The sequence below is a fragment of the Populus trichocarpa genome, chromosome 1 (genome assembly GCF_000002775.5).
Source record: "Populus trichocarpa isolate Nisqually-1 chromosome 1, P.trichocarpa_v4.1, whole genome shotgun sequence".
In the NCBI taxonomy this organism is placed as follows: domain Eukaryota; kingdom Viridiplantae; phylum Streptophyta; class Magnoliopsida; order Malpighiales; family Salicaceae; genus Populus; species Populus trichocarpa.
In genome coordinates this window covers 43527445-43540467 of record NC_037285.2, presented here as the reverse complement: position 1 = coordinate 43540467, position 13023 = coordinate 43527445, and the positions used below count along the sequence as shown (strand labels likewise).

At 38.3% G+C, this 13023-nt stretch overlaps 2 protein-coding genes across 2 annotated transcripts; one reads left to right on the top strand and one right to left on the bottom strand.

Annotated features, from left to right (window-relative positions):
• Positions 1–4176: 4176 nt before the first annotated feature.
• Positions 4177–5115, top strand: LOC18095659 (uncharacterized). The gene is made up of 2 exons (XM_006370282.3): positions 4177–4641; positions 4762–5115. The coding sequence occupies exons 1-2, from the start codon at positions 4504–4506 to the stop codon at positions 4972–4974; spliced, it is 351 nt and encodes a 116-aa protein (XP_006370344.2). The 5' UTR covers positions 4177–4503; the 3' UTR covers positions 4975–5115.
• A 3619-nt stretch (positions 5116–8734) lies between these two features.
• LOC127904431 (uncharacterized) lies at positions 8735–12610 on the bottom strand. The gene is made up of 8 exons (XM_052447975.1): positions 12498–12610; positions 12322–12413; positions 11251–12222; positions 10980–11041; positions 10585–10905; positions 9362–10492; positions 9175–9277; positions 8735–9045 (listed from the first exon to the last, which is right to left on the bottom strand). The coding sequence occupies exons 1-8, from the start codon at positions 12608–12610 to the stop codon at positions 8735–8737; spliced, it is 3105 nt and encodes a 1034-aa protein (XP_052303935.1).
• Between the last annotated feature and the right edge of the window lie 413 nt (positions 12611–13023).

The window sequence follows — 13023 nt, the reverse complement described above, 5'->3', positions numbered from 1 at the left end:
CGATTATTGTAACCGCCTCCTCTTCCTCTAGGAGTGAATGATTGTTGTCCTCGACCTCCTCTGGTGGTGTTTCTACCACCTCTTCCTCTGAAACCTGTATTCCAAGATCCTCTTCCTTGAAATCGCTGAAATCCTCCTCGTGTTTGTTGACTTTTTCCTTGAGTGGTATATCCACTTGTTGAAGTCTCCCCTTGCTCATATCTGTCTTTGAGAGACAACTTTGCTTGTAAGGCATGCTCAATTACCTTATCTCCATTTCGTTTCACTATCTTTTGCTCATGAGCTTGCAAAGAACTCATAAGCTCATCCACCATCAACTTGTCCACTTCTTTGGACTCTTCAATAGCAACAACAACAAAATCAAATTTTGGATCTAGGGATCTCAAAATTTTCTCAGTAATCTGAGCATCTGTGAGGACTTCTCCATTTCTTCTCATCTGATTGACTGTCACCATAATTCTTATGTGATAGTCAGAAATAGACAACTTTGCTTGTAAGGCATGCTCAATTACCTTATCTCCATTTCGTTTCACTATCTTTTGCTCATGAGCTTGCAAAGAACTCATAAGCTCATCCACCATCAACTTGTCCACTTTTTTGGACTCTTCAATAGCAACAACAACAAAATCAAATTTTGGATCTAGGGATCTCAAAATTTTCTCAGTAATCTGAGCATCTGTGAGGACTTCTCCATTTCTTCTCATCTGATTGACTATCACCATAATTCTTATGTGATAGTCAGAAATAGATTCCAAGGCCTTCATTTGCAATAATTCAAATTCACCTCGCAAAGATTGGAGACGAATCTTCTTGATTCTGTCAGCACCTTTGTATTTTTGTTGGAGCGCTTCCCATATCTCTTTTGATGTTTCTGCGGAAGCAATGATCTCAAATATTGCTTCATCAAGACCTTGATAGATGATGGTCTTTACTTTATTGTCTTTCTTTCTATTGGCTTTGAGGACTTGTTTTTCTGCCTCTTGTAGAGTATCTTCTACTTCTTTGGACTCTGGTTCATCATAACCATATTGCACAATCTCTATACACTCTTGTGAACCAAGAAATGCCTTCAATCTGATACACCAACTATCATAGTTGTCTTTGGTCAACTTCGGGATGAGTGTTTGTGCATTTTCTATAATCATTTTGCTCTTTGAATGACTATATCACCTTTTGGGAGTTGAATTTGGCAAAACGGACACCGTAGATAGATTCAGAATGCTAAAAATAGTAGGGAATCGGTCTGACTTTGTTGAAAATGGGCTGAACCGGTCAGGAAACCGATTCTGGATGTCGGGCGGTTAGCTGGGGTTGAACCGGGAATATTCTGGGGAATATTCTTCAGCGTGGCTAGTGGCGCGACTTACGACTCGGCTTTAAAGGTGGCTTAGGCGGTTCGGCTCGGCTCGAATATGGCGCGTGTGGACTCCAGTCATCTTCTTCCTCGGGGCGCGTCGTCCGCGTGTGGGCTACAGTGGCAGAATGTTCAGGCGGCGCGTGTGGGCTACCTCTTGATCCGATGAAGCTAATTTTTGCACCAGTGAGTTCGTATGGATGAAACCTACACTGTGGAATGATCAAAATGTGTTTTTGACAACTTTGAAAATTCAGATATATCCCAAAAACGCTTTTGTTTTCTGACGAACGGGGCTCTGATACCAATTGTTGGTGGGAGAAACCACTGGTGGTGGCTTTGAAACACTCAGAGGGGATAAAACACACTGTTTTATTTCAACAATAAGAAGCTTACAATAACTAAACAAAAGCTCAATACACGCCATCTCTTTCTCTCTAGTGTTTCTCTCTAATCTCTCCACACATAATAGCATAAACTTAGCTGCCTATTTATACACAAATTGAAAGTAAGAAAAATCAAACTTCAAGTGTGAAGGCGGTTGGCGGCTGCAAGTGGTGGTTAGGCGGTGACAGCTGGTGGCTGCAAGTGGTGATTGCCTTCTTTGACCTTCTAGATTGAGTTTAATGCAACACGTTTAACTACGTAGATATTTTCAGGCCTTGTTTTGTTTTTGAGTTTAGTCATAATTCTAGTTGTGACCTGCATTTTCATTGGATTGAATTGTTTTTAAATTGTTTTTATATAATTTTAAATTATTTTGATGTTCTTAATTTTACAATAATTTTTAAAAAATAAAAAAAATATTATTTTAATATATTTTCTAATAAAAATAATTTTTAAAAATAATCGCAATCACTGTTTTAATTACCATCTTAACACCTTAATCTTTGTTTGATTCAAGATTCAGTATTGGTACCTTTCTTTTGTCTTTTGATTTGGTAGATATTGCTTGAGAATCTTACTAACTGGCATATGTTTATAAATAAAATAAGCTCTAATTTTTATAATAAGTTTTTGTTGCCCCAATGACAAGTCTCGCATGGTGTTCCCTATATTTGGATGCACACTGCTTTTGCGATGCTCTTTGCCATCACTTGGAAAATTTAATTATGTAGCCAAATGCCAAGTTTTCGGGCTAATTATGATGGGCTGTAGCTGTTGGGATTGAATTTCTTCTCGAACAAAGTGCAGTAACCAATTGAACTGTCCAGTTTAGCTGGAACAACTTGAAACTGGCCACCAACCACTGCCGTCTATAATAACTTGTTTAAAGTTGTTAAACAACTAGACATGGCGACATATGAAGAAGTCAAATGTTGCCAACTCTAAAGCACTGTTATTAAACCCGGCCTGGCCCGGCGGGTCGACCCGGGACCCGGTCGACCCGGTGACTGGACCGGTCCGGGTTTAATAAAAGACCGGTTGTGGCAACAGCCTAGCCAAACTCGGGCGACCCGGAACCCGGAACCCGGGTGACTCGGGCGAACCCGGACGAGACCCGATTTTTTTTTTTTTAAAATGTGGGATTTAAAACCCATTAGTATATATACTCTATGTTCCCATGAAAAAAACCATGTTTTTTCAATGTGGGATAAAAAACCTTTTGGTTTAAATACTTCAACTTCAAAGGATAACATGGTATCTTTTCAATGTGGGATTTGAAGCCCTTTCATATATATACTCTATGTTCCCATGAAAAAAACCATGTTTTTTCAATGTGGGATTTGAAACCCATTAGTATATATACTCTATGTTCCCAAGAAAAAAATCATGTTTTTTCAATGTGGGATAAAAAACCTTTTGGTTTAAATATTTCACCTTAAAATGATAATATATTATCTTTTCAATGTGGGATTTGAAACCCTTTCATATATATACTCTATGTTTCCATGAAAAAAGTTATGTTTTTTCAATGTGGGATTTGAAACCCATTAGTATATATACTCTATGTTTCTAAGAAAAAAGTTGTGTTTTTTCAATGTGGGATAAAAAACTTTTTTAGTTTAAATACTTTAACTTAAAAGCTTAACATAATATCTTTTTAATGTGGGATAAAAAACTTTTTAAAATATTCTTTTAAACTTCATAATATATATAATCTATATTTACATGGATTTTTTCATATGAAATATTAAAATTTTAATTTTTTTTAATTTTTCCGAGTTGACCCGAGTTGATTCGGGTTGACCCATGAAACCCGGGACCCGGCTCCTTGACCGGGTCAACCCCAGGCCGGGTTTAATAAGTATGCTCTAAAGTGACAGAACTTGCTGTAAGTTTGATTGTTTAATTTCATGTGTGGCATGATTCATCACATTGCTTATTGATTCTTTTGAATATTGCTCACCTCATGACAAGACTTGAGGGCACCAGGATCATTGGGCCTGGATATTTTTCTTACCCAACCATAACTAACACTCTTCACTTGACATTTGGTCTGTTACTAGCAACCTATACTGCTTCAGCGAATTCTACGTTGCCTTCTTGTTGTATTTCCTTTTCCCAAAATTTTGTGTTTTCCGCAAGTTTTCTCACTAGAAAAACACTCATTGCATTATGCATTTTAGGGGGGGAGGAGGTTTAGAAGCCGTGGTTCTGTTTTTCATAGCTTTATATATAGTCCAGTTCCACGTATGTACCAGACAAAAATCACCATGAGCTAACATCTTGTCGGAAGACACGTTGCAAAATCCCATTGACAGGCCACAAACAACCGGCCACCTGTCAGAGATAGAAAGGGGCCTAAAAATTTTGTAACCTTGCATGAATTCCGTCTTTTATCAACCCCCTGCATCTCCAGAACTCCATTTCCTCTCCACATAGTAGCAGAATCTAGTTTGAGCCATTTGCCAAAATTAAAGGGTCCATTAAGCTCATCAGGATGATATGCACCAATAGCATAATTCCACAGCATTACTTACTGACCACAAAGAAAGGATCCTATACGTGGCTGACCCATTAGCACCACCCCTTTATTCCTCAACTCAACATAAATCCCCATCATCACCACCTCTAGTACTTCATCCAGAACTTGGTCCCAAATCCAAAATTAGTCCATTTTGCTTCAATTCCTAGTTACCAACATCTCTAGCTCTCACAGTCTTCTTCTCAGGAAAGCCTTGTATTGAACTACAATCATATCAGCCATGCTAGAAGGCAAGGCAGTTATTGGTGAGACCGATATGCTTCCAACAATGCAACAAGATGCACTTGATCTTGCAGCCAAAGCCCTCGACTTCTTTGATGTCACTGACTCCACTGACATAGCTCGTCTTATTAAGAAGGTGAGCTATATATATGCATGCAAGGGCCAATAATACTTTAAATGTCCAAGTTCTGCAATTAGAATGTCAAAGTTGAATTCCAGGCATATTGAAATGGTTTTGTATTTGTGTTTAATGCAGGAATTTGATAGGATGTATGGACCAGGGTGGCAATGCATTGTGGGAAGCGATTTTGGCTCATTTGTGACTCACTGCTTTGGATGTTTCATATATTTTCAGATTGGAAGCCTTTCAATTTTGCTCTTCAGGGGCTCTGCTGGTTATCCAGAACCAGAGGAAAACCAGTTTGAAGCCTTAGAATCCTTAGAGACCTTGGGAACAATGAAAAACTAAATATCTCATTTCAAGTTCTACTTTTCTTGTAACCTGCCTTGTGTGGTAAAGAAAATGAAAAAAAAGGATCCATTGCTTTTAGGGATTCTGTAAATGTTTTTAGGGATTCTGTAAATGTAATTGCGGTTGCTTATTCTCTTATGTTTGGTTCTGCTTAATTTGGTTTGCCTGCACAAGATTTCAGGTTTACATAGAGAGTTGTAATAGGTACTAATTATAAAATAAATTTATTTTATAGTTATAATCATAGTCATAATCTCGGATAATTTTTTTTAAAAGGAAAAATCTTGTGCAACAATTTTTTTTTTTTTTTTTGGGTAAAAACCATTGTGGAGGGTAGTAAAAAAAACAAGACCAATGTTATAAAATTTCACAAAAAGAGACCAAACAATATTTGATAAAAAAAAAATTCAATAATCAAATAAAACCTAAAACAAATTATGAAGGGCTGTACAAAAAGACCACTCACTAATAAAAAGAGGTTATGATTTCATAAAAAAAAAATGGAATTTGAATGGTATTCAATAAAAAAAAAATTCAAGTTATTTTATAGTTAATCTATTTGAATGGACAAAAGTATAGAATATAGGTAAAATAAAAAAATAGACAAAAAATATGGGCAAGTTGCATGATCCATTCTAAAAAAGTCTGGCCTTGTGCTAAGTGTGTGTGTATTGTTTTCCCTTAATTTTTTTTAAAAAACAAAGCAAATGACACATACTCTATTGCCTTAAAATCTGATGATTGGAGAGTCGCTGGAAAATCAATCAAGAGTATTTTATGCCTAAAAACTCAGTTTTCAACTCATTTTTTTATCCAAAACACCTAAAAAACATGATAGAGACATTGATAAACTCATTTATAGAATCAAACAACCCCAAAATTAGTCCAAAAGCCCAAGATCAATTTGAATTTTAAAAACTTATCTAGTTCAGATTTACCATCTTAGGCGATGACAAGGGAAATGAACACCTCAATGGAGCTCCTCTAATCGAATAAAACTTGTTGACACTAAGATCGATCTTTTTCATGAATATAATTAGTGTCAATTGAGACTTTCTCTTTCTTCAATTGGAAATTAGTGAATCCGTTCTCAAACCAAGGATCAAAAAATAAAGTTTTGTATCAAAATTAAATTTTCAAAAACTAAAAAGGACCAAAAATCTATAACTTGAAAAGTAGAAGGATCAAAGTGAACTTTTCATGCCAATTTCAAAACTACCACTTATTTTCCTTGCCTTTATTACTTTGATCATCTAGCTTTGAATCTTGTCAACAAATTCACTTAAATTGACCATTAATTTGGTCTTATAAAAAAGAAAAAAAAATAAAGCATTCTCGCAATCCACAATACTTTCTATCTTCGATATAGGCAACGGTTAAAAATCCCATGCCTTTTAGTTTTTTCTATATTAAGCAAACAAGCTTCTACATTATTGTTGATTCGTTCGAAAAAAACCTGTTTTAACTCATTAAGTTGTAATGAATAAAATTAAACTAACAAGTAGATTATTTGAATAAAAAGAGATAAATGCATTATACATTGAATTGATAAATCCTAACCACACAAGTAGAAGAACTAGGTTTTTTCCTTGGTTACTTCACTGTTTTTTTTTTTTTTTTTTTATCAAATGTAAGAATATATTATAGATCAAAAGTTACAAAGCTGAAAACAACAAACACATGGAAAAATAAATACAGATAGATCAGAGAAAAGAGACAAGCTCTCTAGGAAACAAATAGGAAGACAACTGGAAAGCATTACAATCCTCCACCAAATAAAATAATGGACTAAAGCCAAGGAACAACCAGACAAAAAATCATTACCAGCCAAGGAGCAGCAGCAATCGTTGACTCTTCCATGCAATCGTTGACTCCTTGGTTACTTCACTGTTTTTTTTTTTTTTTTATCAAATGTAAGAATATATTATAGATCAAAAGTTACAAAGCTGAAAACAACAAACACATGGAAAAATAAATACAGATAGATCAGAGAAAAGAGACAAGCTCTCTAGGAAACAAATAGGAAGACAACTGGAAAGCATTACAATCCTCCACCAAATAAAATAATGGACTAAAGCCAAGGAACAACCAGACAAAAAATCATTACCAGCCAAGGAGCAGCAGCAATCGTTGACTCTTCCATGCAGAGACAAAACTTATCCATGCAGAAACAGAGATAACCCAGTTACCAGCCAACCAAGCCAAGACAAACGAAACAGCCGTAAGTCAACAGCTTTTTCATGCAGAAACGAAGGAACCATGCAGACACAACTCATCCATGCAGAGATAAACATCAACCATCCATTCAAAGACACAAACTACAATTCATCCATGCAGAGAGGAGGACCATCCAAATAACAACCAAAACAAATTAACACACTAACAACCAAGAACAGTGGACAACAACTCACCCATGCAGAAACAAGGAACCATGCACGTCCAACCCACATTGAAGAATCAAGGGAGCTAATAACAACATAAAGGCCAAAACATCCTATCAGCTCACCCAAACAACAACCAAGACTCCATGCAGCCACTAGCAACCCCTGAACACTTCCATGCAGCGACATATGAGCCTTCAACTAACCATGCAGAGAAGAAAGAGACACTGCCAATAAAACAACCAAAACGAATAAATACACTACCAGTCAGAAATAGGAGACAGAGGTTCATTAATGTGGGGACGACAAAACCATGCAGAACCATGCACGTTCAAGTTACCCCGAAAAGCGAGGAGGATCAATTCAGCTAGCAACATTGTAGGCTAGGTGATTTTTTTCATGGAAATACAAAATAGTGTAGAACAATAGCTGGAATTTCCTGAAGATAGTCCCAACTGATTTTGCAGTGTTATTAAAAATGCGCCTGTTTCTTTCTTCCCAAATCAAATACACAAGAATATCAAGAGATACTCTTCTCATTCTCGGCTGCAACCCTTTTTGTTGTTGTGTAAGACCCGAATGACTTTGTTTAAGGAAGGCATATTACTATGAAGCTTGAGCCATAATCTAGCCTTGCTTCAAAGAGAAGACGACCAATCACAATTGAAGAAGAGATGAGCATGAGATTCATTAACATTCTGACAAAAGGGGCATGTAGAATCAGAGGAGAGAAACTGGAGTCAGTCTCTTGTTCGCAACTTGCCCAACATTGCCAGCCATAGGGAGAAGCTATGTCTTGGGAGAGACCATTGCTCCCAAACTACACTAGTCCACTGGACAAGATCGGTTTTATATCTGAAGAAATCATATGCACTGGCTATAAAAGACCCCAATCCAGAGTGCCAACTTAAGAGTAATTGTTGCACTGGAGCAACCCCACCACATAGATTAATCATTTTGTTACGCAGAGAGAAGATTGACTTCCATAGAGGAGAGTCGGTTTTCTTAGCATCCAAAGACCAAATAGAGGCATGCGAAATGTAGTAATGATCCACCCATCGAATCCAAAGGGAATCAGACTTCAAGTGAATGTTCTAGAGATGCTTGGTAAAGAAATTGTCATTTCTAGCCTTGATATCAAGAATCGCCAGACCCCCTTCATCTTTTGGTAAACATACATGCTTCCAAGCAACAAGAGTAGATTTACTTCTAAGCACATCCCTAGTCCATAAGAAATTTCTGCACATACTAGTAATCTTGTTGATAACAACAGCTAGAATAGGAAAGATACTAATCCAAAACTGCACTATACCTTGCAGGACCGATTTGATTAACCCAAGCCAACCAGCATAAGAGAGATGATTTCCCATCCAACTCTAAATAGCCAATTCTAACTTGTGAATGAGAGGAGAGAATTGACTGGCGAGAAGCTTGTGAGGGCTGAGAGGGACACCTAGGTACTTGAAGGGAAAACTCCCTTCGGTGAACTGAGAGAGGCCGAGAATGGCCTGCTTCATATCCCCCAAAACACCAGCAAAGAATATAGAGGATTTGGCTGCATTAATTACCAGGCCAGATATCTCCCAAAAAACATGAAGCTGATGAAGAATAATGCTAACAGAGACCATGTCACAACGGCAGAGCAGGAGAATATCCTCAGCGAAACCAAAATGGCTGATTCCCAAAGCTTGGCATTTGGGATGAAAGTGAAAACCAGAATGCTGAGTATTTATTTTCAGTAATCTAGAGAAGTACTCCATGCAAATAATGAAGAGATAGGGGGATAATGGATCTCCTTGCCGAACACCACACTTACCTTGGAAGAAACCGAAGAGATTACCATTGATGCAGACAGAAAATGAGGTAGTCTCAACACATTTCATAACAAGATGAACAAACCTAGCAGGGAACCCCAAGAGCTGAAGGAGATCGCGAAGAAAGGACTATTGGACCTAATCAAATGCTTTCCTGAAGTCAATCTTGGTGGTGCAGCGAGGGGATACACCTTTTCGCCCATATCGCCTCAGAAGCTCTTGCATGAGGTTAATATTATCTGCCATGAATCTCACTCCAAGAAAAGCGTTCTGAGAAGGGCTGATAATATCATTGAGCACATGAGCCAGCCTCCCTGCTAAAATCTTGGAAATCACTTTGTAAGTGACGTTACAACAAGAAATAAGTCTGTAATCTGCAGCAGAGTTTGCATTTACTGATTTTGGAATAAGGGCTATGATAGAATGGTTAAGCTGCTTGAGAATCTCTCCTGAGGCAAAGAAATCTTGAACGGCTGAACAAAAGTCATCACCAACAATGTTCCAAGCTTTTTTGAAGAAGGCAGAGGTATATCCATCCGGGCCTGGAGCTTTGTCATCATCCATACTGAAGAGAACTTGCTTGATATCATCAGCAGATACTGGAGCAAGAAGATAGTCATGAGAGTCGGCATTAATGCAGGCGCCACAATGAACTACCTCAACTCTTGGCAGGATAGTAGGCTTGGAAGTCCACAAGAGCTCTTTATAGTATGAGACAAACTCTCTACTAACCTCTTCAGTCGAAGAAGTGAGCATACCATCACTACAAATAATAGCAAGAATATGGTGTCTCCTATGACGCTGGCTCATCAAAGAGTGAAAAAATCTGGTTCCCTTGTCACAATCTTTAAAGAAAGCACATTTCAACTTTTGGCCAAATAACATTTTCTCAGCAGATTTAAGATTTACAAGGTTCAGCCTCTGCTGCTTTTTAAGTGCTAAGAGATGACCATTGTCCCTGTCATTCTGCAGAAGAAGCTGAGTATCATCCAGGTCCTTTTCTGCTCTAGCTACCTTCTCCGAAATGTGGCTGAAATGAAGATTGTTCAGAGTCTTCAGGGTTCCTTTCAATTGCTTGAGCTTTTTATAGAGAATATACATATGCGACCTATAGATATCCAAATACCAATGCTGAAAGATGATTTCCAAGAACTGAGGATGAGCAACCCACATGTTGAAGAATTTAAAATTCTGTTTGCCATGGAATTCCCATAATCCCAGCTGGATAGTAGTTGGAGAATGGTCCGAGAAAGCTCCTGGGTACCAAAGTGGACATGGGCCATTTGCTGCAATGTGAACCAATGAGCGTTTACCATAACCCTATCAATTTTTATCCAGACTGTGCCATTTATCCATGTAAAATGACAACCCGTAGAGTTCAAGTCAGCTATCCCAAGATTAGAACAACACACCCTGAAATCTGAAGTTTCATAGTTAGAGACTGGCTCCCTATTATGCTTATCATCTTGAGAGAGAATAGAGTTAAAATCCCCAAGAAGAATCCATGGTGATTTCGTGCCCCATCTTCTTAAATCCTTCCACAAAGCTCTTCTGGCAGTAATGATGTTGAAACCGTATATGAAGGGGGCTGTAAAACTATATTGGTGAACCAAGCTTGTAATCCGAACATGTATCCCTTGGGTAGAGAAGTGAAGCATCTCAACCTTTACTGTGTCAGGGTTCCAAAAAACAACTATCCGAGCATATATTGCAGCTTCAACATTGTTTATAAACTACCAAGACTTCAAACTTAACTTATGCATGCAACTTTTGCCAATGACAACTTAGTCTCTAGGAGACCACAAACATCAATCTTTTTACCCTTCATGAGGCCAGTAACCTCATGCTGTTTGAGAGGACTATTAAGCCCTTTCACGTTCCAGCAGTAGACAATCATAAATGAGGAAGGGTGAAAGATACCCCACCACTGCCAGAAACTCTATTGGAATTCCTTTGGACCGAGCTCCTGGTGAGCATACCTGATATTGGTCGATGGGGAGCCTCGGTGCCAGTTATGTCTACTGAGATTGCAGGAGCTTTCCCCTAGGCAGAGACATACTGTTGTGGAGGCTGGTTACTTTCAGCAGGTAAAGATTTTGATGGGTGCTGCTTGTTACCATTGTTATTTCTCCTTTTCCGAACAGTTTGCCACTCTTCAAAACCAGCAGTTGTGGCTTGAGAACAATGTTGCTCATCCTGAGCTACACAAGTCTCTATAGGGACAATGTGAGCATCAAGTTTAGGAGCATCAGTAGGAGGAGTATCAACAGGGGAGACTTCAACCGGGGGAGCAATAACAGGCGGGGCATCAACAAGGGAATCATCAACAGAGGGGCTGAGTCGAGTAAAGACACTACCTTTGACATTTTTCTTGGTAGCAACAACAACATTAGCTGAACCTGCCTTCCCTACTGTTCTGGCCTCTTCTTTGCCTTTAGAACATGCTCCAGTGGAATGGCCTAGCACTTTGCAATGCTTGCAAAATTTAGGCAGCGTCTCATAGATAACCCTTTGAATGAGGGGGTTTCTATTAGGCAGGATAACATTGATGGAGGATCTAAGATCAGCAAGGAGATCCATTTCCACAAGCACCCGAGCACATGATAATCTCTCATTGGTGGAAGTTAACTTATCACATTGTATTGGCTTACCAAGAACACTTGCAAGCTTTGATAAACACCTCGGTGTCCAGCATTTCAATGGCAGGTTTGGGAACTTAATCCAAACAGAGACTTGAGTCATTTCAGAGCATGAGAAATCAAAATATTCAGACATGGGACGCAAGATGAGAAGCCTGTCATATACTAAATAAGGCCCTCCATATAATACAGAGAACTTGTCTTCTTCATTTTGGAATTTATAAACTAACCAGCCCGATTCATGTATGGTAAGGGTTACTTCACATTTCCAGATGTTCCCAATGATGCTATTCAAGGCTCTATAACCAGGAAATTTTCCAAAAACATAACCAATGGCACACAGTTTCCAGTCATCACAAGAATGATCTAAGTCTTCAGTTAAAAGAGGGCAGGACTGAATATCATTGAAAGCTGAAAAATGCATGAGTTTCGGGCAAGAGGAGATGCTATGGTTGAAAGAGAACAGATCTCTCCATCTACCACTAACAGGGGGAGAAGAGGGAGATTTACCTGCTTGAACATTGTTGGATGGGTTAAAGCTGGCACCTTTGGGACTTGCTGGTATCTCTGGAGAGACAGGAGCCGGAGAAGATGGTGAAGACCTTTCATATTCTTCCTCAGAGAAAGTGAAGTCTAACTGCTATTCTTCTAGGTCTTCATCGTCAGAACAGTTTTCTACAATAAACCCATCAAGAGGTGGAGAGTTGTTAGCCACTGGAAACCCATCTGCCTCTCTAACCGTGCTTGTACCTGCGCCGCTGGATAGGATGATAGTAGGGGGGTAGATCTGTACTGGCATATGGGAAATAGAACCAGAGAGAGTTCCAAGAGCCGACTCATATGATGAGTGAAGCAACTCCCTAATTCATTTAGGACCTGATTGTTTTTGCGTTTCAAAAGTGTTTTTGAAAAAAATTTATTTTTATTTTATTTTTTTGCTTCAAATTATTTTTTTATATATTTTTAGATTATTTAATGTGTTGATGTCAAAAAAAAAAATTTTAAAATTTTTTTTCTAATGCATTTTCAAATAAAACATACTTTGAAAAACAACACCTATCATATTACCAAACACCCCTTTAATATTTCCACCGCCACTCTTTGCAAGAACAATCCAGTCCACTACCACCTCTAGGAGAAAAAAAAAAAAAGCCTAGCTTTCATCCCTAGCCTCCCCCTCATTCTTTAAAAGGAAAGCCCTAATTTCCTGAT

Excerpts from the sequence above, each read along its gene's own strand:
- LOC18095659 (XM_006370282.3), top strand. The coding sequence starts at position 4,504 with ATGCTAGAAGGCAAGGCAGTTATTGGTGAGACCGATATGCTTCCAACA. Across the intron at positions 4,642-4,761 it reads TAGCTCGTCTTATTAAGAAG|GAATTTGATAGGATGTATGG; the intron begins GTGAGCTATATA and ends TGTTTAATGCAG.
- LOC127904431 (XM_052447975.1), bottom strand. The coding sequence starts at position 12,610 with ATGCCAGTACAGATCTACCCCCCTACTATCATCCTATCCAGCGGCGCA. Across the intron at positions 12,223-12,321 it reads ATCCAACAATGTTCAAGCAG|CTTTCAATGATATTCAGTCC; the intron begins GTAAATCTCCCT and ends TGCATTTTTCAG. Across the intron at positions 9,278-9,361 it reads GGCGATATGGGCGAAAAGGT|CTCTTGGGGTTCCCTGCTAG; the intron begins GTATCCCCTCGC and ends GATCTCCTTCAG.